At 41.7% G+C, this 23,174-nt stretch overlaps 1 protein-coding gene across 1 annotated transcript in view; it reads right to left on the reverse strand.

The window, feature by feature from the left end:
- Positions 1-2,297: 2,297 nt before the first annotated feature.
- Positions 2,298-23,174, reverse strand: part of ephb3b (eph receptor B3b) — a gene marked incomplete at its 5' end in the record, with an annotated part of 61,563 nt that continues 40,686 nt past the window's right edge. The window contains 11 exons of the mRNA XM_080473707.1: positions 2,298-7,182; positions 10,346-10,501; positions 13,693-13,892; positions 14,654-14,803; positions 15,722-15,937; positions 16,429-16,676; positions 18,722-18,844; positions 19,073-19,125; positions 20,779-20,887; positions 21,430-21,586; positions 22,173-22,297. Of these exons, the coding sequence (XP_080329833.1) occupies positions 7,074-7,182; positions 10,346-10,501; positions 13,693-13,892; positions 14,654-14,803; positions 15,722-15,937; positions 16,429-16,676; positions 18,722-18,844; positions 19,073-19,125; positions 20,779-20,887; positions 21,430-21,586; positions 22,173-22,297 (1,646 nt within the window). The 3' untranslated portion in view covers positions 2,298-7,073. The remainder of the gene's footprint in view (positions 7,183-10,345; positions 10,502-13,692; positions 13,893-14,653; positions 14,804-15,721; positions 15,938-16,428; positions 16,677-18,721; positions 18,845-19,072; positions 19,126-20,778; positions 20,888-21,429; positions 21,587-22,172; positions 22,298-23,174) is intronic.

Here is a 23,174-nt window from a genome sequence, read left to right on the forward strand (position 1 = left end):
TTCTTTAATCTTCTGAGGTGGTGGGATACAATGTGTCCTATGCTCATCATGCAGAACCGTTCATACGGGCAAAGTGACAACGTTATGGTTTTTTTTCCTGAAGTCACATTATTGATAAAAATGAAAAAAAAAGGTTCAGAAAATTACTGTGAGCTTAAAGTGTCAACATTTAAGGACAATGTATAACAAATATCAGTGATATTCTACAATAGGTATTGTGAGCTCTGAGTTAAGTAACAACTCTGTGAGACTTTATCAACATTTTTTTTATATTTATACATTTATATCATAATACAATTTTGAGGCTATGAACTGCATTCGCTTGCTGTAAGTAAATTGTCAGGGGGAAGAAGATGACCAACTTAAAGCATCTCAACTGATTATTTGCACAATCAAGCAGCCACTGTGGCTTGATATATTTGTAGCAACGTTACTCGATCTAATTTGAAACTCAATCCAGTAGGTAACATGATAAACAACCCGTACCTTCAGATTCTTCTTCTTTACCACGGGCTTATGTAGATTATGCAGATGAGTGTATGACACATTACACCTGCCATCGATAATCCTTTATGAATCTTATTATAATTTATAATTTATAGACATGCCCATTTGTAGCGATTTTGAAAAAGTACTGTAAATGCATTATGCATTAGACCTCCATAAAGAGTCTAATATAAATTCTTTTTAGCTCGTGAAGTAAATCCCAACTTTTTATAAGAAGTAAATATTGATTAGGGTACAGTAGGCAAATTATCAAGCTACAGTACACGGTGAGAACTGAAAAAAAAAAAAAAACTTCCTCTCATTGGGTGTAATGGAATTATTTAGATTAATTTGAGTGAATAATATGTCACAGGGTCTATACTGTGATTGATGCACTGATTTATTATTATTATTTGTTAGAATTAGAAAAAAAAAAGATCTCATTAGTGCCACAATGGCAAAGTAAAAGTGTATGATTTAGACAAATTGGAACTGGAAGAAGATTATTTTCAGGCTCTGTTGAACCTCCAAGAAATTGCAATAAATCCATCATCTGACTCCAACACTTTAAAACCCAAGTCGTTTAGGTGATAAAAAATCATTATGCCTGCTGCAACACAAAAACAATCCTACATAATCCCCTGCTGAAATGTAGTGGTGACTTCAGTGGTGGAGCATTTTGAAAATATCTTTGCTTTGCCGAAAACAAGAGAGACGGGTACTGGATTTATTTAATTGCATGGTCGAAAGCGGGGAGTCATGGGACGAGGCAGGGATCAGATAAGGTGGAATCTATGATCTGAGCATTTTTATCCTTTCCACAGGAAAATAAGACCGTAGGCTCAGTGCCAGCAGAGATGAATTAGTGGGTTTGAAAAAGAATTATGAGAAGTTATTGGAATGTCCCCACTGTGACAACAAGCATATACGACCACACGCTCACATCCACACCAGTGGGCAATTTCGGTTGACCAACTAACCTCGAGGAAAAACAGGCCAGCATCAGAAACAGCTACAGTAAATGATGGTGGTGCTGATGGAGTGTTTTGTCTCAATTGAAACCACTTTACCAAAGAAAACATGTTGCTGGGATCGCTGATTAGAGATACATGAAGGAAAGATTATAAATGATAAGAACTGACAGCCAGAGTTGGTACTTTTATGCCTTTTACTTTTATTCTACACAAGTTAAACAGAAACGCTTGCCGTTTCTACACCTTGCTTCATTAAAACCGGCTGGCCACTTGTTGTAGAGAGGATCATTTGATGGGAGAGACGCGCGGACTCAAAGAGAGGAAATCGTTTTTGATGGATGAAATTGTGATACATCATGAAATTAAAAGCCCTTACAATGAAAAGTTAGTCATTTATATGCAGTCCAATTAGGTTAGATTTATTTATTTTTTTGATAAGAAATCCATTACATGAATTCAGTGCTAATTTATGCCATTGCTGGTGGTTGCTGGTTAATCCATGCAGATATCTGTAGTATTATATACAACAATGTGCATGTGGGAACCCGTATGTGTGCACAAAAAAGCATGGATTGAAAAACATCCTGAGAAATGTTGTTTATCACTGAAATTTTTAATTCATTGCTTCTTTTTGTTACTTTGATTTTTCTGATCAAAGTTTCTTTACTTTGAAGTTCAGAACCTCCACTCCTTTGCTTTTAATGAAGTAAAAGAATTGACTCAAGGTACTGGTAATGGTATCGTTTTCCTAAATATGGGAGTGCCTTTGTCAGCTATTGAACGACACGAGTGTGACTATCAACTGTAACACAACACAAAGACTCAGTCGGGACCTCGGTACACATTTCTTAAATAATTTAATTGCAAAAGGGTCTTTAAAAAATATTTCTACAAGAATGCATCATCATTTTTAGTAGTTTGTATCGTATGTTTGCACCATTAAATACATCTCAATGCTTTTCAGGGACTCAAAAAAATGGCATATCCTGGATCTATAGTCGCTCAGTTTTAAGAAGACTGGTTTTTTAAAAGTGACCAAAAATGTTTGTGTTCTAAGTTTGTTATAAGACAGAAGAAAAAAACAGTACTGTATATATTCAATTAAAACAGACAACTAAAACAACAAAAGCACAAGAGCTGGGTGTGAGGCGTTTTCCAGCAGGGTGAATGTGTGTGATCCGTGAATCTGTTGAGGACGCAAAACATGGAAACTGAATTGTAAAGAATGTTTGGATATTTCAAAACTTATTGGCACACACACTTAAAACAACATCTGGCAGCCAAAACACAGCTGATCACACTGATTCAGTACAAAACAATGGTTTTCTTTTAATTCCATACACTCCAGCCTCTCTGTCTCGCTCTCTTTCACTTACGCACACACACACACACACACACACACACACACACACACACACACACACACACACACACACACACACACACACACACACACACACACACACACACACACACACACACACACACACACACACACACACAGCAAAGTACAGTTGCATGAACAAAAAGAAAAGCACACAAGAGCAAGTTTCTTTCCCCTCTCTGACTTGGAAAATATAAAACGGCCTCATGAATGTGTGAAAAATCCACTTAAAGATTAATCGTTTGCAGTTGCAGTGGCGGTGGTGTAATCTTTTAAATATGTGCAACAGTGCCAGTTGAGCTCATCACTCATGGCTGGTTGACTTTGGTGAACACGACTCCGGATCCCTGAGCACCATGTGCACCTCATCAATAGTTCATCCGAGCTCCAAACTGCCATTTTTCATGAGCAGGCATGTCTGCCATCTGATTGTGTTTAGCCCCATTCATCCTCCCCCCTTTCTATGTTTGTATGCTATCAACTGTGTCCCATTTGGTGCCACATGCAAGCTTGCAACCATGGGGCTTAGCTGATTGGATGATTGAGCTGAGACGAGGAACAAGGAATAAACTTGTGTATTCATGAGAAACTTTAAATAGAAAGGATTTTTGATCATATCAATTCTGTTAGCCCGTCATTTTCAAATGTGTTCTCTGTCATTGTTTTACAATTAAAGGGGCCATATTATGCAAAAATCCTCTTTCTAATGGTTTTGCAAAAGTAATCATCGTCCCCATGTCTGGAATGACGCCCCGGAAATAAAGGAAGTCTGTCCTCTCTCTCCCTGGCTTGTTTCAGTGTTTAAAAATGTGTTGCTCCAACAAGCCAATCAGAAATCAAACCCTATATAGTGCTATCGGGGGTTTAGCCCAATCCCAATCAAGGTAGGCCCTCCCTCTGTCTCTCCCACAATTAGGAGGGTCCAAGTACTCCCTCCTCTTCCCAAGATGGGCATGTGTGGGCGGAGCTAGTCCAGCTCACACAGGCACAGCAGATTCTGAGTGCTGCTCCTATGATCCAACATTCAAATTGGCTGGAAAGCAAGGAAAAGCTGAATTTGGGGCAATCATCTTTAAAGACAATGTTTTTGGACCAATGAGACCATGTGCAAGTGTTGAAAAGCTGTATAATACGACCCCTTTAAAACTAAGGGTTGTTATGGCAAAAGAAGTTAAAGTCGACCAGAAAAAGACTCATCCTGGTTTTTTCACACATCTGCATTATGTTAGGAAAACAAAGTGTTACTTATGCAAACATTTCTTACTCTGAGACGTTATTCCCCCGTTCAATAAAAAACTATCAAACTATTTTCACTCGTGTATTGTTCTTTTTTAAAAATGTGGGTTAAATTTTCACTTAATGGAATACTACGCTCTTTCACCTCAGGAGTGTAGCCAAGGGGGTTAAATCAACTGAAGCTGACATCAAATAACAAAATACAAAACAGGGAAAACATTTTGTTTTGCATAATGTCGCCCATGATAGCTTAAGGAACTTAACAGAGGCTGACAAACTTCTGAGACACATATTAAGGCCATTGCCATCATCGGTATAGACTTAAAACAATATATTCACATATTGCATTGATCAGCTCCAGACCAAATAATGTTTAAACCCTCTGGAAGATCACACCAGTGATGCTGCCCCACTCCTAAAAACCACTATCATCAAACACTGCTTTGTAAGGAGCACAAATTGCCTGGTCACAGTGATGCAGCTGCTATCATTTAAAAAAAAGATGAGGCTACACGCTGTCTGCATGACACAGTTGATGATCCTACCCTGTACTAATCATGCAGCGGCCCATGCTGGGGACGATCACAAGCCAGACAGGAAATGAAGAGAGACGGTGATAGGTTGACCTGCCTTATGCCTCTCTTCATATCATTGCAATGTCAGATTAACAGCTGCATTAATTGACCTGACAAGACAAAAGGGCAATAGGTTCCTCTTCTGACATCTCTGAGCGCTCTGATGAGGATCCTGTTGCGAAGAGGGAAACTGCAGGTGCTGCGATGAAGCCCCACGTCTCGGGGCAACTGAAATGACTGGCAGGCCGACTAATTCATCCGGGATCTTCTCACCAATAAGCTTTTTAACAGTCACACATCAGATGGGCCGGATTATATTAGAGACGGTAAAGGTTGAAACTAATGTGCCTGATAGACAATTAAGAACAGCTCTGTGCTTCATATTTGCTGTTTGTATTAAATTTGGAATAGATATGGGGAAAGTCTAATGGACACACAACTTCAACATACTCACACTAAGTCAACACTCAGACAACGATGTATGCAGGATAAAGAGATGTTTCTTTTTTTTTTTATATATATATATACTATGATTTAAATAAGGGTGGTGTTCATCGCTTTCACTCAACCTCCAGACTTTCAGTCTTCTTTCTTTCTCGTCGTCCGTTGCCACCTGGTAAATTCACTCCGAATCAAACATTTCACAACACTGCATTTTTGTCAAAACACAATTTTTCTTTTGTTATCTCATTTTTGTTACAAAACATGTACAGGCTGTTTAGAACAACAACAAAAATACAATATCCAATTTATATGTATTTTTTTTTTTTTTTTTTTTTTTTTTTATAATCATCAATTCATTAGGTGAATCCTCATGGAGTTTCTCTTCCTTCTGATTGTTCCAAGTCCACTGTACCAATTGGCCTGAAGTCCTTCTGGGTATTCGTAGGGGAGGGGTGTGGTGGGGAGGAGGGGTTTGAGTGTGAGGTACAAATAAATACATAGAGCAGAATGTCAAGAAATTAAAACAAGGACTTTGATTATTTCTAAATCCAGATAAGAGTAATTAAAAATAAGGTGTCCATCATGACTCGTGTGTGTGTGTGAGTGTGTGTGTGTGTATGTGTGTGTCCAAAGTCCTATCAGGGATTCATCAAAAAAGAATGTTTAACAGTTGTCCACATAATATAGCATAATTGTTTCAGATATATTTGCTCCTTATCACAATTCAGTTCATGCGTTAATTCTCCACGGTGGCAAATAGCGGAAGCTGTATTGTACAGTATAATTGTGTGCAACTTGACTCACCCACACAACCAGGCACACAAAATCACACATGCACACACAGACATACCTGCACACAAAAATACAAAAATGCACACAAAAGGCCAAGTTGTCTTCCCATATTGTTGCCCAGTCCTCATCTACCCCTCCCGTCCTCAAATCACGTGAAGCGTCCAGTAGGAGGGAGGAGGGGGTACTTCAGTTTGACCGGCCAATTGAATCCACAAATTTTCCAAAAGGTGTAACAAAGCCAAAAAAAAAAAAAAGAAAGAAAAAAAAAAAAAGAATGAAAAATCAAAAACAAACAAAAAAAAATAGTTGTGTGGACAAATAAAAATAAAAATATTTGTATGTGTAAAAACACAATTGATGAACAGAGGGTTCCCAAGCTGTGAAACTATCCTGAGTCACTTCAAGTCAGAATGAAGAGTCTGGATATCTACTGAGGCTCCAGCGGCCAAAACAAGTGTCCACAACTGGGGCTGGCTTCCTTAGTCCTCTTTGACCTTTTGTCATCCTCTTGACCTTTGAACGCCGCCCATTATATGTCCTTCTTGAACCACATTCTCTAGTGAGTGCCCTTTAAAATGACACACCTTCAATATGAAGATGGAGAACAACACACGTGCACAATAATACAACTTCTGCCAGCGGAGACTTAGCTCTTATCTCTGGTGGTCTGATACACATCTGATTTTTTTGATGTGTGTGAAACTTCTCTTCTTTTTTAAGTTCTTCTAGTTTGTATAGCCAGCAGAGCTGGCCTAAGGGGTCAAGAAGAAGGGCTCTTGAACGGGTATCAGAGAGTGACGACTCAGTTACAGGACTAAGGCCAACTTTACTCAAAAACACACGTGCATGCAGACATCAACCCACTCCAGAGCTGGTGAGGCACGCATGGGATATAACTCTCTTCTTTCTTTCAAAACACAAATATTTTTGGGGGGCATGGGTGGTGGGGGGGGAAACATGACATATTAAAAAAAAAAAAAAAAAGGCAGGAAGAGGAAATGTAAGTGGTAATGAAATAAAGAAAGAAAAAAATATTCAGAGGCACTGCAAGCCAGTTTCATACTGTTCGATCAGCAGAGATGGGTCAGGCAGCAAGGGTTTTCCAGTGGCCCTCTCTAGCAGTTTCTCCCCCTTTTCCTGTCTGGCTGTCCTTCAACTGCATCGGTTTGTATATCCTGCTGCTCACACCTGGACAGGAAGTGTTTGGTTCATCTGTAGTCTCATGTCCTGAATGCTACCCAGAATCTTCTTTTGGTGACCAGCCAATGTTACCCCTATCCGCAGCAAGTCCCTGTGTAGTGAGAAGAAAACGGAAAAAGGTGAGAACAGATGGCAAAGTTATAAAATCAAACAATTAAAGCATAACTGTAGACGAGCATCACACTTTCAAGGCAGAAGTTTAAATTTCCCTTTCCATCACTGGTGAGCACACACTCTACCAGGTGGGTGGGAACTGGAACAAAGGCATCACCATGGCAATAACCCATAAAATAACCCCCCCGAGAGCAAGTCAACAAAACATCCTGCTATAGCCAGTGTAACACACACACACACACACACACACACACACACACACACACACACACACACACACACACACACACACACACACACACACACACACACACACACACACACACACACACACACACACACACACACACACACATTAACACACAGTGTCACAGTATATTCTGTCAAGTCTTAGGTCTCCATGGGTTGTTTACCCACTGTGTTATCATTGTGCTTTTCATCCTTAAGGTTCCTTGTATTCCTTGACATTTTGTCACGTCTGTAACCTTGTCTTTGTTCATGTGCTTTACAGTTTTTTTTTCCGAGTCCAGTTATTGCAAGTCTGGTTTTATGCAATTTCTGTCTGATTTGTCACTTGTGCCTAAATCTGTCCCTTGGTCTTCTCCACCTGTCCAACTTTTAATTGCTCAGTTGGTAACAGCCCCTGCCTGACTGCACCTCAGACAAAATTCCCAAAACTCTGTCTTCTACTTGTGCATTTGGGTTCTTGACCTGTGTTCTTAAGAGAATTTCCTGGTCTTGTTGGAATATATTCCTGAGGATGCTCAGGGTTGCCACACCAGTCCCCACTTGTCAGCTCAAGTCCAAGCCAGGCAAATCCACAGGCACTCAGCCTGGTTTCTCATAGTTTGCTCATCTCAAGGGGGATTGATGCAGGTTTGTCTTTGCAGGGGTTCAGAAATGACAATGCCACATTTTGTGTCCGGGAGGATCGATACTACTGAGCCCAGGCTCAGGACAATTAAAGAAATTCCCCAGCATGTACCGAGAGAGCTCCAGGGCCTCCAACGCCACTCCACATCTCATCTCTGGTAGGTTTTGAGCTGCCTCATACCATGTTCCCAGGCAGGATTGAAGCTGCAATGGACTTAAACCATACCATTGACACCATTTCTCACCATTGTTCAGGGGAGGTTTAGAAAGGCCTTTCTCCCTCAGCTCTTCTGCGCATCGCAGAGGGAGCCCTGTTGGACCCAACTATGCCTTATTGTAAGAGGGCTTGTAGGAGGACCAATATTTGCCAACTTATGTGCCCAACTCTGAGGGAGTCCTGGGGGCCTGCCTCCGACTGTTCCTGTGCCCGCTCTAAGGGAATCCATAAAGACATTTACATCTGTATCTCTGCTGTTCATGTCCACTTTTGAGACTGGATCAAACCGCCAGGAAAATGTCACGCAATTACAACACCCCTGGTTATTTGGGGGCGCTGTCGTCCGAACCAAACAATGACCAGAGAGGGAGTAAAGAAGAAACATGGCTCATTAATTGGTCCAGCCCGAAAGCAGAAGTCCCACCGCTTTAGCTCAAGCTGGATAGGCAAATGAGTTCATGGCGAGGCATACAACAACTGCGATATATAGTCTTCAGACTAGATAGATCCACCTCTGTCTGTTCCTGTTCCCATCTCATGGGGTCCAGGAGGACCCACGTTCATCTGTTTCCATGCTTGTCTTTTAGAGGGTCCAGGAGGACCCTCATCCATCTGTTCCCATGCCAGTGTCAGAGGGGGTACAGGTGGACCCACCTTGATCTGTTCCCATGCTTTCCTCCGAGTGGTCTACGCAGACCCTCTCATCTTTGAGAGGGTCCAGGATTGTCAGTGGCCAGTTTGTCATTTCATACATGTTGCATGTAAATTACTATGTGTTCATGTGCTCCTGGTTTTTCAAGTCTAGTCATTTCAAGTCTGGTCCTATGTAGGTCAGGTCTGGAATAAAAATGTACAAAAATTTTGTAGCGCACGCACACATACACATACACTTACACGTACACACAGAACAGCCATCTTCTCCAAAACACTCTGAAGCATCATAACAAACAAAAAAAGTGCTGCATTTTTTAAATATAATTTTCAATTGCCGTCAGCACAGCAACTGAGAAATAAATGATAACAAATGGCCACAATTAGAGGAATTACTGGCCATTAAGGGCAACAGAGAGGCCCAATACGCCACATCAGTCAGCCCACCCAAATTAAAACAAATCACCTCAACCTCTATTACCTGTTTCGCTGATAATGAAGATGATTTATTCATCAGTACATTCATAATTCAATCATTTGATTGTATGTAGCCTCTAATCTGTAGGACTCCCATTATATCCTGTGTTTAAATACGACCAAAGCTCTACTATCAGTAAGAAATTGCATATAAGCAGCTTTACTGCTATGAAAAATTGGGCCGTTTTTGCATAAATTTTTTTTCTTTTCCTCTTTAGCTGGTGGGAGTGAGGTATTAAATCAGCTAATTCAAGGGATTTCCATCCAATGAGGTAAGAGTCATAGTCCATGTTACTGAAAGTCCTGTAAATGTATTTTATTTGGCCCATTATGTATTTGAATTATGAGGAAAACAGAACCGTTTATTTTTATTTTCTATCTGAATAGCCCAATAAACTTTCAACAAAAGTTTCATGACCATCGATTTGGACATTTTACCTTTGAAAAATGTGTTTCTATAGTGTCTGCGCATAAAAAGTGGCAAGCAAAACATTTAAAGGGCTTGACTATAGTACTACAAGTCATATCTTGCTGTGTTCCCTATAAACTTTTGACGGCACACACCAACTGTTTACACTGAGTCTCAGATAAATCAAAACACAAAATTTCTTTGAAACTTTAGTTTTGCATTTGTTTTTCATTTGAAATTTGAATCTACTTCTCCACATATAATAATGATAATGTCCCATTGGTGAACTGCCACACTATGGCGCTCCAGGGAGCTGGTCGGGGTCAAGGGCCTTGCTCAGGGATTGAACTTGCAAAGTCCCAATCCCAAGCAACCCTTTCTAGCCCACCACGAGGCCACCACTGCCCACTCATGTCGAATTTAGACTTGAGAGAATGTTATTCCCTCAAGGTCATATTTTGACTATTAAGCTCAGAGAAGTCAATCACATTCGGCCTGATTAGCTCCACTCACTCTGCTGTCATCTGGGCCACCAGGTCAAAAGAAGCAAATCCAGCGTTGACGAAGTTGTCACGGTAGCGGCTCATCTTGATGGCATCCAGCCAGTCCCCCACAGTGGTGAAAGTGGTATAGTCTGGCACACAGCGGTCAAGCAAGGGCTGGGAGACCCTACATTGGGAAGTGGGGGGAAGAGATACAGAGAGAGAGAGGGTTAAGGTCGTCAATCTATTGCCTCTACTGGCCAACCTCACCCCAAAACGCACCCCGCTGAGCGCCACCTCTCCATTTCTCTGTGTCTCTTTCCTCCCCACCACCCCTTTTTTCCTCCACATGTAAGAACTTGTGTACAGGGGGCATGGGTAACAAGTTGAGTTTGGACACTTTTAGGACTGTGGAGAGACTGGCTGGAGGCTTAAGAGGTGGATATTGGCGCTGCAGCTGGTGAGGCGGCATACTATGCATTTATAAAGCAGATATCAAGCTAAATCTTAATAATGACCCCCATCTATTCAAATTTCATGCCAACTGACCAGAAATATTTTGTTGAGAGGAAATAATCACAAATACAAGTGTTAGAGCCATAGACTGTACATCGGAGGTCAAGAACATGCATCGTCTGCAGATTAACAATAATCCATTTTTGGATGATTTACTTTCATGGAAATATCTCGTTGCCAATTATATTGTCATCTATCTTGTTGCCTTGAAATGTTTTAGGAAAAAAAAGACAGGGAAAACAATACTATTGTATTTGTGTTTTTACTTTTGTTGCACATTTCAACCACCAACAAATGTGTTTTAAATGTAATCTAAGCTTGGATTTTTTTGTGACATTTGTGACAATATCATGTCAAATAAGATTTGGGCTGTTTGTATGAACACGGTTCCCACAAACTGGCTATATGCAATATGCCTTTTAGCACACAGTTATTGCATGTACAGTACACTCACACAGGGGTGGCTTTAGATGTTTGGGCATACGGACTGGATCCTGATCTACAAAGTCGGATGACAAGACCAAAAGGGACTCATGCAACTCAATCCCACAGAAAAAGAAAGACTTTTTTTTTTTTTTTTTTTTTTTAAATGGGAGCAATATCAATGGAATGTAAACACAGATGTCCCTCACATATGCCTGTGGTGGGACATCACAAGTGACTCACGGTAGTGTGGCGTGTGGAAAATATGACTCACATATCTGCGTGTGCATTTGTTGTTTCTTATGTGATTTTCTTTATTTTTCTTAATCCATCCTGTCTGTTTTTGAAAAACCATCCGGGTGTATTTTGCACACCTGTTGACAGCTCAAGAACACTTTAAAAAAAAAAAAAATCTTGTGTTGATCAATGCAACAGATAGTGAGGCCACCTTGGGAGTTTTAATAAAACTGTGCAACAACTCAAAGTGAAGTAGAGCGGATGAACAAGAGGAGGTGGAGGTGGAGAGGATGACGGGGAGGTGCGGGGTAGAAGGTAAAGGAGAAGAAACAGATGAGGGAGCAAGCCAAGAGAAAGAACGCCACTGTCTCCCCTCCTCTCTGCTCTGTTGAACCCTGTCATCCTTTTTGATGGCATTAGATTCATTAACAATTAAAAGAGGAATGGAGATAGAAAGCGGGAGCGAAGGGAAAAGGCATGAAGGGGGGAGTTAATAACAGTCATACAGAGGCTCCATTGAGTGGTGTAGATGGAGTGATTTTTAATAAGGCCTGTACTTCAGAACCTAAGGCCTCAGGCTGTTGTTAACACCAGGCTCTGGCTTCTCTTAATGGAGCATTGTTGGTGCTCCTTCTTTAAAGTTGGCCTCGATGTTGGCCTTCAAGCAGAAACAGTAGGAAAAAACTGGAACAGATTTTAAGCGAACTGGAGAGAAAGCTGGTTTTGTCACTTTCTGTGAGGTGCAGCATTTTTTTAGAACACTGGTTGTGGTTCATTTCTAATGTGAGACTTTTCATTTACATAAGAGCTTAACATGGAAGTAGTCAACCATCTATAAAGTAATTTTTCTCCATGCATGTTATGTTGACTGCATATAATCTTTAGAAGCCAAAGACAGACCGTGTTAGCTAACCTCCAGCCACCCTTCAGTACCGACCAGGATGGCTGCATCATTTCTCAGTCCTCCGTTGTTAGGTTTGTCGGCAGGAGGCCACCTCTCCGCTGGCCCGTTTAAAATCTCGTTAGTGGCTAATTAAAAGGCGCTCCCATCTCTTTTTTGCATCGCCTTAATCGAGCTAATTAACCGCAAGCCTAATCTTCTAAGAATGTCAGTCTGGTGGCCAACCGAGACCCTGGTTTCCCCCATGAGCCAACCCAAGACTGTTTGCAGCCCTCCCTCAGGACAGAAAGACCCTGATGGAGGGATAGGTAGGTCACCCCCCCCACCCCCCGTTTTCTGTTCCAACTCGATTCACCTTCTAGCTTCCAAATTCTTTCAAAGAAACAGATTGCGAAGACAGATCGTTCAGCTAAATGTAGATGATATCATTGATTGAGCTTACACTTGGTGGAGAAGTGGCATCAAGGGCTGTATTGAGCGATGGTAATTTGGATTTGCATAATGGCTTAACTTGCATTCATTACAACTAAAAAGTTGTATGAGCCGAAATGTGGATGTTTCAGCAGTTAAGAGATTGTTAAAGCTTAATCAGAGTGGCCCAAATACATTGGATCAACTATTTGTACTATTCGTACACTGGAACTGACTCCCTATCCTCTGTCTCGGGTGAAAACGAAAAGGCTCAGTCAGTTCAGTACAAACCTGAATGACATCGTTCAATAAACTGATCATGCGTAAGAACAGTGGTGTAGCGGTTGACGCTCTTGCCTCAAGGCAAAACGTTTGCCAGGTTGTGCTTTGGGAGCCTATCTGTGAATTTATGTTTTTTTTTTTTTTCAGGTGCTCCTTTTTACTCCCACAGTCTAAAAATATGCTTTTGAGAATCTAAATTCTGACTCTGATATGTCTGCATATTTTATCTGTCATTTTCTGCCTTTCTAATTGCAATGTGATGGACTGGCGACCTGTCCAGGGTGTACCCTGCCTTTTCCCACGGTCAGATGGGATAATTTCAGTCTCCCGCCACCCTGGGTTGGGTAAAGGTTTTGAATATGGATGTATATTATATTAAAACAGCCATCAGATCCTCATCAACATAGGAATTCAGAACACCAAAATGAACTTTCAGAGGACAATGGTCACACCTATTCATATGTTCAGTACAACTCTTGGTAAGAAGTAGCACTATGGTGTCATTGCAAATTTCACAAAACATACAAGAGCATATACCTTAAGTGACTGCTGCTCTTTCATACTGATTCTATATTTCATTGCACAGAATGAAAAATAAGTTCACTTACCCAGTGGACTGTGTGCTGTTGGTGACCACCTTGAGGCTGGCAGCGTTGCGAATTAGCTTATCCAGCGTGGCTACAATCTGGGTGAATTTAGGTCGAAGATTCCTCTCTTTCACCCAACAGTCCAGCATAAGCTGGTGTAGAGCTGTGGGGCAGTCCATGGGCGGAGGAAGTCGATAGTCCTGCTCCACCGCATTTATCACCTAAGGAATTGAAACAGAAATCACAATGACTTCTAATCCCGAAGTGTTGAATATAGAGGCAGGGAAGTGGATGCAAGGATAGGTTCATGACAGCATAGAAATAGATATCAGAGTGGGTATGAAGAGGGAATACAAAAGAAAACACGTGAACATGAATGAAAGACATTTCTAAAATGGTTCCTTATTAAATATAATGGCATGTGTATCGTAGACAGGTTTAGGGCTGGTATAGAGCAACAGAACTGTGACAGTTTGGTCAAAAATGAAAAGTATATTTTCATCACTCAATACTAATTGCAGAGTGTATCAACAAGACTGACATTTGTGTTTGAGGTGGTCAACTCTGCCTACAAAGCAGCAGGAGTTCTCTAGCATTGAGTTTTCAGTAGGACACACTGAGGTTGTCTTCAAGCATCTTTTGAGATACAAGCAAGACTTTCTGTGTAGCTCCTTAGATGTCTTCATGTAAACCCTGACTCTGTGGGGACGACACGATCACCTCCTGGACTGCTTGTTCTTCTTCAAGCGGAAAGTAGCTCCTAATAAATGTCTGTATTTTTTGGAGTCGTTTCCCCACTGCTGCAGAAAACATTTAGAGCTAAACACGAGCCTTCTTGCTGGTGCTACATGATGGATAAGAAGCAATATATTACACCTGCCTCAAACTTAACCACAATACTGTGCATGCGTATGTTTGTGTTTCCATGTGACTATATGCATTGCTTCATTAAAGATTTGTCTTTTTATTTGTTCAAGCTTACGTCTTGATTGCTCATGTCCCAGTACGGTCGCTCTCCATACGACATTACTTCCCACATGACAATCCCGTAGCTCCACACGTCGCTGGCTGAGGTGAACTTCCTGTAAGCAATTGCCTCAGGAGCCGTCCAGCGGATGGGAATCTTCCCTCCCTGTGGATATGCGAATGAGTAGGTGAGCATGAAATACTGGAGGGATGGAGCACAAACAGTCACACACATACGAGAAGGAAAGAGAGGGTGAGAAAAACCATCTAAGGGAAACATTGATGCACAACACATGGGTACATGCTGTACAACGTAAACGCCACATACATGGAGGGCTAATCAATCACACATGTACAGGAAAATGATATGTACAGAAATATGAGAAGCTATAATAATATTTCATAAAATAACAACTGTATTCTGTAATATTGTTATAGCTGTTGTTGGGACTGCTTTAGAAAAAATGAAATGAGAAAGCTGAACTGTAAATGAGATGATTGGTATCCCATACCATCTGTGTCTCTCCAAACCAAATATCACACAATCTGACACCATCACTTCCTGTCACAGAGAGTGTTATTTCTCACGCTCAGTGACATTGCTTTGGGTGTTTTTCCCTATTTTGCTTTTGCTTCACTAAACAAGATGTACATGATGGAAGCAACGACCACGCTTCGCACAGAAGGGAGAGAGCCTCCTTTGCTGCTCAGAAAAAAAAATGTCAAAATGTACACAAACAAGCTCAATCTTTTCAAAGGAAAATCATTGAAAATTGAACAAATCCTTTCAGAACTGATCTGAACTTGCTTTGTTGGCATTGACTCTTGTGAAAACAGGTATTCCTGGTCTTGATTTTGAATACACTGGCCTAAGTGAGATTGGCCAAACCAGAAAACAAAAACCACTAAACCTTTCCGAGCCAGATTGACCGTGTCGGAATTACGCCTTTAATCCACATGAAAAAGGAGCTAAGATAAATGTGACACATGGAGGGTAATGTGTTGCTTGGGGTATCTCTCAATTTTGATTTGAGACATGAACACAGAAACAAATAAGACACATGTAATCTACACTTTGACTCACCAGTGAGCTGGTGTAGGTCGGGTCTGTGGGGTCGTCTTCGAGGAAACGAGACAGGCCAAAGTCAGACACCTTGCACACCAGATTACTGTTAACCAAGATGTTACGTGCAGCCAAGTCTCTGTGCACATAGTTCATATCTGAGAGGTACTTCATGCCTGCTGCGATACCACGCAGCATCCCAACGAGCTGGATCACTGTGAACTGCCCGTCATTGAGCTAACAAAAGAAGAGAGAGGGTGACAAAAATAAATTAGATTATAGATCAACCTCGCACGTTGACATGAAAATATGCATATCTCTTATTTACCTGTCTTTCAACTTTCAGTGTCCCCTACTTTCTTTGCAAGTTCTCTTACCTGCATCTTTTATCTCCCTCAATATGACACTGTGATGTCCCTTTCTTTTCTATCCTCCCAGTTTTACATTACCTCCAGCTCTATATCTTTTATTACTCCTTTTTTGCTGCCAGACAATGTGTGATGTGACTTTGTGCCAAAGATTCATACGAGATTACACTCTTTGTAAATGTCACCAACTCCTTGAGTGCAGAATTTGTCAGATATCCACTCTGGCCTCTGCTGCTGAGCTTAAGGCTTTTGTCTGATTGTGTTGCATTGCTGTTAATACCACATATACATGTTTGTAAGGTATACCTTATGAAACATACAATTACTGTGTGTAATGCCTTTGCTTGTCAAATGTCTTACCCGTAAAAAAGAGTCCAATGCCCCATTCTCCATGAACTCAGTCACAATCATGACTGGTCGACTCTTGGTGACCACACCTTCGAGACGGATAATGTTGGGGTGGTCAAACTGGCCCATGATGGAAGCTTCGGACAGGAAGTCTCGTCTTTGGCGGTCAGTGTAGCCCACCTTCAGAGTCTTGATAGCTACAATGATTTCCCGGCGCCCAGGCAGCTTGAGCCGGCCACGACAAACCTCCCCAAACTCTCCTGTGAGAGCCCAGGTAAGACAGACAGAGAAACAGCAAGAGAGATAGAGAAAGAGAGGGAGAGATTTATAGAGAGAGAGAGAGAGAGAGAGGGAGACAGAGAGAGAGGGGGAGGGGAGAGAGGCATGATGGAAGAGTGGAGGAGAGTGGGGGGAGAAAGGGAAGAGGGGACAGTTAACTGGTTAGAACCAAGGAGCCAGGGAAGGGTAGCAGGACGGGTGAGACGGGGGCAACTGCAAGGGAAGCCAGGACTCTAGGCCAGTCTCAAAGGATGATAGTGAAAGGCGGGAGACATACAGTGGCGTTGTATTGTTAAACTATGGATTAAAAGAGACAATAAAGTGAGTGAGAGGCATGGTGGTAGAATGTGAAAAGTTGTAAAACTGAGAAAATAACACTGAAAAAATGAGTAAAATGGGGTCGTGGGGGGGGGGGGGGGGGGGGCAGAGGAGGAAGGGGTAAAGGATCAGGGGTGCTAAGCTTCAGATGGACAAGAGAAGCGGGCGCAGGAGGAGGACATTGGTGGAGAGAGGAGCTTGGGGGTTCGTGGGGTCGTGGACGCTTTACGTTTAGAGTCTACACGAAGCGTGTGCAAGAGTAATTAGGCAATGAGGCAGGTATATGTCAACATAGGTGCGATGGTGACAAAGTGAGGGAGGTTGGGGTAAAGGGGTAAGGGGGCAGAGGGATGGATCGAGGAAGGGGTAGGGGAAAGGGAGGGGACAGGGAAGACAGGGGTTGAGGGTTTGTCACTTTAAAGGTCAATGCTGGGAAGCGACGGGTTTCAAGTAGTAGCTTCAGCAGTAGAAGAGTTGTCGTAGTAGTAGCAGTAGTAATGGTAGTAGCAGCAGCAGTAGTACGGGTTTCCCATCTCTGCCTTCACAACGTCTTCCATTTCATTCAGACACAATTGCTAAAACAACTGAAGCTTATAAGCAAATACATTACTTTCAAGTATAGCACATACATAAAATATTTCACTGTCTTCAAACAATATATCAGACATGTTTTTAAAAACGGAAATACAACACAACCACATATGAGGTGTGGGGGTCAGGGAGGGGTCAAATGCAATAACTTAGCCGATGCTCTCTTTTTAATTTAAGAGATTCTCACAAAATTAAAAAGTTGGCATGGTTAGAGAATACCAATCCTGGACAAGAAGCAATTTTCAGGTGGAAAAACCCTTTAACTATGGAAGCAGTTGGCAACCATAATCCTTAGGAACTACATTTTTTGAACAACTAGACACTTCTGATAGGCCAAATAGAGCAATCAATCAAAAATAGTTGAAGACAGTCATAATTCCTTCATAATCTTTTAGCATTTGTACTCAAGCTCCAATAACAGTTGATTGGCCAAATGAACATCTTCGCACTGTGTTCGAAATACATCAAGTGGGTGCAACTGCTGGATATAAAACAGAATAAAAGCAGAGTGTCAACAAGTAGGCAAAAACACCCATGTCTAATGGATGAATAAATTCTATCTAGAAAAGCACATGCATTGCCAGAAATGTCTCTGTGTATTCTCATTTGCCCAGGTCGGAGGCCTCTCTAAACAATCAATCAGGTCAACTGGACGTGGTCATATATCTTGAAAAAGGTTTTTGCCACTTATCGAAGTGGCTTGATCATTGCTCTCTTTCCAGGATTAGACTCTGATTCTTTACTCCTTGTCTTTTTTTGGGGGGGGGGTGAGGAGGTGGGGTGGGTGTGTGAGTAAATGATCATCTCACAACATCAAAGGATTTACAACTACTCTAAATGCACATGGCTTGATAAGAGGCAAGGTAAACGAGGCAGGCTAACTAAAAGAGAAATACTTTAAACACAGGACCACAGAGACATCTAAAGACTGAGAAAGGTGTTCCTAAGACGAGTGCGGTAAGGGAAGGAGCAAAAAAATAAAAAATAAAAAATAAATAAAAAAAAGGGCGAGCGATGAATTGAGTGAAAGTACCGCTTGGTGTGAAGTCCTCTAATGGTATGGCCTGGAGGTGACTAGCAGTCTTCCCCCTGTAGCTCAGGAGCTTTGGTGGGTTACCTGCGCCAATGACCTCCTCGATCTTCACGCAGGACACATCTATTTCCTTTGCAAACTCGCGCACAGCCTCGTTAGGGTCCTCATAGGTGAAAGGGTCAATGTAGACCTTCATTCCTGGCGTTACTATTGGGGATTCTGTAGAAAGAATAGAACAGAATTTAAGTCCCTTTTAATCAAGCATACAAAAAAAAAAAACTTTAATAGTACTTTAAAGCTGAGCTAAATACTCAAGGCATGTAGGTCACAAGGTTTATTCTTTAGTAAACTCAGCCATTGCTATGTTGAAGTTCTACATGGAAATACCGCTGTTGGAACGGAGAGAAAAATATAACTCTTAGCAAAGAGACTTACTGTACTGCTGCAGTTTCTCTGTGTACTCCGATTCTGAACCATTTCTCTGTTTTCTGTTGAGAGAGTTAAAAAAACAAACTCAAATCACATGGACACCAGACAGCAAATTGCAAATACAGGAAAAAAAAAAACCAAACTAACCAAGAGATAAATGATTGGTTGTCCCGTGAGATGTATTCACAGTGTGATTTGTCTCGGGGAAGATATTTACTTCTTTTTGCGCCACAAGCAAGGAACGCTTTGACCGGGATTGTATCAGTGTCTCGTGATGAAATGATTCATACATGGAGACAGTCATGCATGTCTGAACAAAAGGATATGGTACCATTGTCTGAATCATCGAGTGAAAACCATTCACTCTCACAAGACACCAAAATGAGCAGCTGAGGCAAAAGCAGACTCAAAGAGCAAACTCAGCTGTTATGCCTTCCTTGCCCCGTAGACATAACACTGTTCATTTTAATTCCGCTCGAATCTTATTTCCTCCTCATGGAATCTCACACTCTTACTGGCATTCTCGCGTTTCCCCTTAATTAATTTATCTACTGTCTCGTTCTCCTTTGTGCTCCACTCTCAGTGTCTGCACCATCCTCAGCATTTCCCTCAGCACTGTAGTGGGGGCGGGGTGGGGAGACAGACAGGGGGCTGGGTTGTTGAAATTACATGTTAATGTGCTTCCTTTGTTGTCGAACCAATAACCAGGGCAAAAATACCCGATGGTGCATCTGATTTCAAATTCAAATGTATTCTAGTAAAAGCATTGCTGTGTTTAGTGTTATTACTATTTTCTCTTTCTTTTTTTTTCTCTTCTTCATTGGCCGTCAGAGCAGTGGCTTAACCAAAACCCCGAGAAAGACACAATGTAGCAGTGTGAAAATAGAAGAGAGCGAGAGAGGCAGGAGGGAGAATAAGAGGAGAGGGCGGGAGGGGGGGTCCAGGGAGATTATTATTCAGTCTAGTGTGACCGATGCCCACGCTTGTCAGGCACTGCCTGAACTGGCTTGTGGAGGGAACCCGGTGGGCGCCAGTCAGCAGTGAGTGCCAACCTTTCACACGCATTCACTCACTCACACTCAGACGCGTGTGCACACACACACACACACACACACACACACACACACACACGCACGCAGACTGTATTTGCTGCCTGACAAATGAGTGGTACAAAGATGAATGACTGTGGTTAGACCCAGCTGATGCGGTGTCAGACTTTTCGAAACGTATGAGCAACGGCTTGCATCTTCCTAGTCAATTGAGCTCGGTAGACAGGGGCACATCTGGGTTCTTTGTGGTCAGGCAACCACACAGTTGATTCTGAGTGCTGGGCCATGAGGGCAGGCCTATCAGCCCTAACAGCTGCTCCACCATGCTGTGTCCGGTGAAAAAAGTAGCATTTTGGCCAAAGCTGTTGACAATTCACAGATTCAGCGGGCTAATCTGGCGTTCAGTGGCCTCACAGGTGGCGCGGCAGTCCACCGAGACTATTCTAGGAGGGTTTGTAGGATGTTTAAACAAAGTTGACATTTGAGGCTATCTCAGTTTATAACACTTCAGAAAGAAATGGTGAAATAATTTAGTGGGTGATTACTGTGTGAAGTTTCTATTTATGATCATTTTCATACGCTTTAATGCACTATCCTTTAATATATTATCCTTTAATGTATATCCTGCCGCTGATCTTTTATGTTTGGGTGTTATATTCTCACCTGAGGCAGACAATGGCAATGACCACAACTGCAATTATGAAGACCAGGGTAGCAGTGGCCGATCCAACGATGAGCGGCAGCTGCTCCTGCCATGACTTGGGAGGGTCAGCTTTAGGGAGTCAAAACAAGAAAAGTGGTTATGTAAAGAGCTTGGTGCAGACCGACACCCAAACTGCAGCTGCAACTCAATTTAAACTTAAAAATTGTGTTATCCTATCTGTCATAAGTAAAAGATCTTCAGAAATCATCAACTCAAATAAGTAAATACATATTATGATGTTCCTCATGTGTTACTAAGTGGAAAGAATTACTATCAAGGAATAAATACATACAGAAAGACTGCAAATTGGACTTTTGTTTGGCTTTACAGTTTGTGATAAGGTGAAGCTAGTTACCGGTGAGTGATGCTGATATTGTAACTGTTGACTAGGCAATAGTAGATTTTAATTTGATCAAAAGTTGCTTTTACTCTGTAATATTTCATGAAATTCTTCCCCAAAAAATAGACATATTGGTCCCTTAATCTGTGAGTATTTGATCCTCTGTCATACTTATACACTTATGCACATCTTTATTGGAGAGGTACAACTGATAAGGCACCAATATCCCAATACATCCCTTGATGATAAAGTACATATGGAAGTCACGTACTTTGCAGATTGGTGCTGAAATCAGCTGGGGTGCTGTAACGGCCATAGCCAGCCACTGTTCGGGCGCGGACTTGAACCACGTAAGGGGTGCCCGCTTTTAGACCTTCAATGCGGGCATTGCTCCGTTGCGCTGTCATTGTGTGAGCAATTGCTTCACCCTGATCCTGTACACACAGAAAAAAAACAAACAAAAAAAGAAACAATTTGCTTAAACCCTGTATGCCATTGTAGTTTACTTGAACCTTTTTCTGGATTCGGTTTACCAATTTAAGTAGACTTGCTTATAAAGAAAACCCCACAGCGGCATAAAAGGATAGAAAGATGGACAGAAACTTATTGTAGCTGCTGTAGAAATGTGATGGTACTGTAGTTCCCTTCAAAAGAAAAAATTGTAAAACTTTAAGGACCTTTAGAGAATGCTGAATATTCCATAGGCGTAGAAAGGATATAAGATAAAAGGAAGGACAAGCTGGGTTTAGAAAAAGTTAAAGCGCAGTAGAAACGTAGGTAAAGACTGAGACGAGGTGAAGAAAAAACAAGTGAAGAGCTAGAGGGATGGAAAAAGGTGAATAAGTAGATAAGGGCGATCACATGAGAGTTAAAACGGTGGCTTGTCTCACAGATGCCATGTGTTTATCAGTAGAGGCATTGTTTTCACATTTGCAGAGACACAGATGAACCAGAGAGAACAGTAGTCAATGAAATTGGATTGAATTAGAGGAGTTCACTTACATTGCTGCTTACCTTCTCATGGTACTTAATCTCATAATCCAGAATGATTCCGTTGGGTTTCTCAGGCGGCAGCCAGGACAGACTCATGGTGCTTGCCGTGGCCGCCATTAGGTGAACGGTTGGCACTGCTGATGGAGCTACATAGGGAAAAACAAATGAAGGGAACCATGTTTTATTTATTGTTTTTCTGTATGATGCCTTTTGAAGTTCTATGGCCTTTGTGTTTCCACAGAACACCAAATACAAAAAGCCCTAAGCTGTGAGCTTTGTGAGAAGCTTTTGGCCAGTAGTTAGTATGCAGAACCATTCCCCACTAATGCCAAATTCTCCCTTCCAGACCCCTCGGGGGAAAAAGAGAGGATGTCTAATTCTTCTGTGACAAGGGAGTCAGACAACAAAACTGATGTATAAAATCTCCGGTTCACTCTGTCATACCCTGCTGTACTCAAGGTAAAGGAGCAAGCACAAATAGATGGATAGAAACTTTATATGCATGTATTGAAGGCAGTTTTAGCTCCAATTTTGGAATCATTATATATGTATTATGTGTTGTGCTTTCCTCCTTTATAAAAATAGAAGAAGAAATACACACACACACACACACACACACACACACACACACACACACACACACACAAACACACACACACACACAAACACACACACACACACACACACACCCACACGTCTATGGACACAAAATCAGTTTAGAAAACACACCAGCACTCCACCCACCTGAGCTTTCCACGGTTTGTTCACATGTGCCTATTAACGGCCAAGCACTGCCAGGTCTGCCTCCCTGTATTTCTTTCTTATTTTCTAGGTTGAGGCTTGTTCTGTCCTTCTGACTGAGCACTCTCCGTTCAGACTACAGCTTTTGTTTCATAGCTTCCACAGTTAACCTCCTGTGCCATATTTCCTTCATAAATAAAGTTCCTCCCTATTTCCTTTCCTCACACAACCTTAACCGTGGGACAGTGCTGGCCCAGAGGATAGAGACAAAGGACTTGGGAT

This window comes from Lipophrys pholis (assembly GCF_963383615.2).
Source record: "Lipophrys pholis genome assembly, chromosome: 10".
Classification (NCBI taxonomy): domain Eukaryota; kingdom Metazoa; phylum Chordata; class Actinopteri; order Blenniiformes; family Blenniidae; genus Lipophrys; species Lipophrys pholis.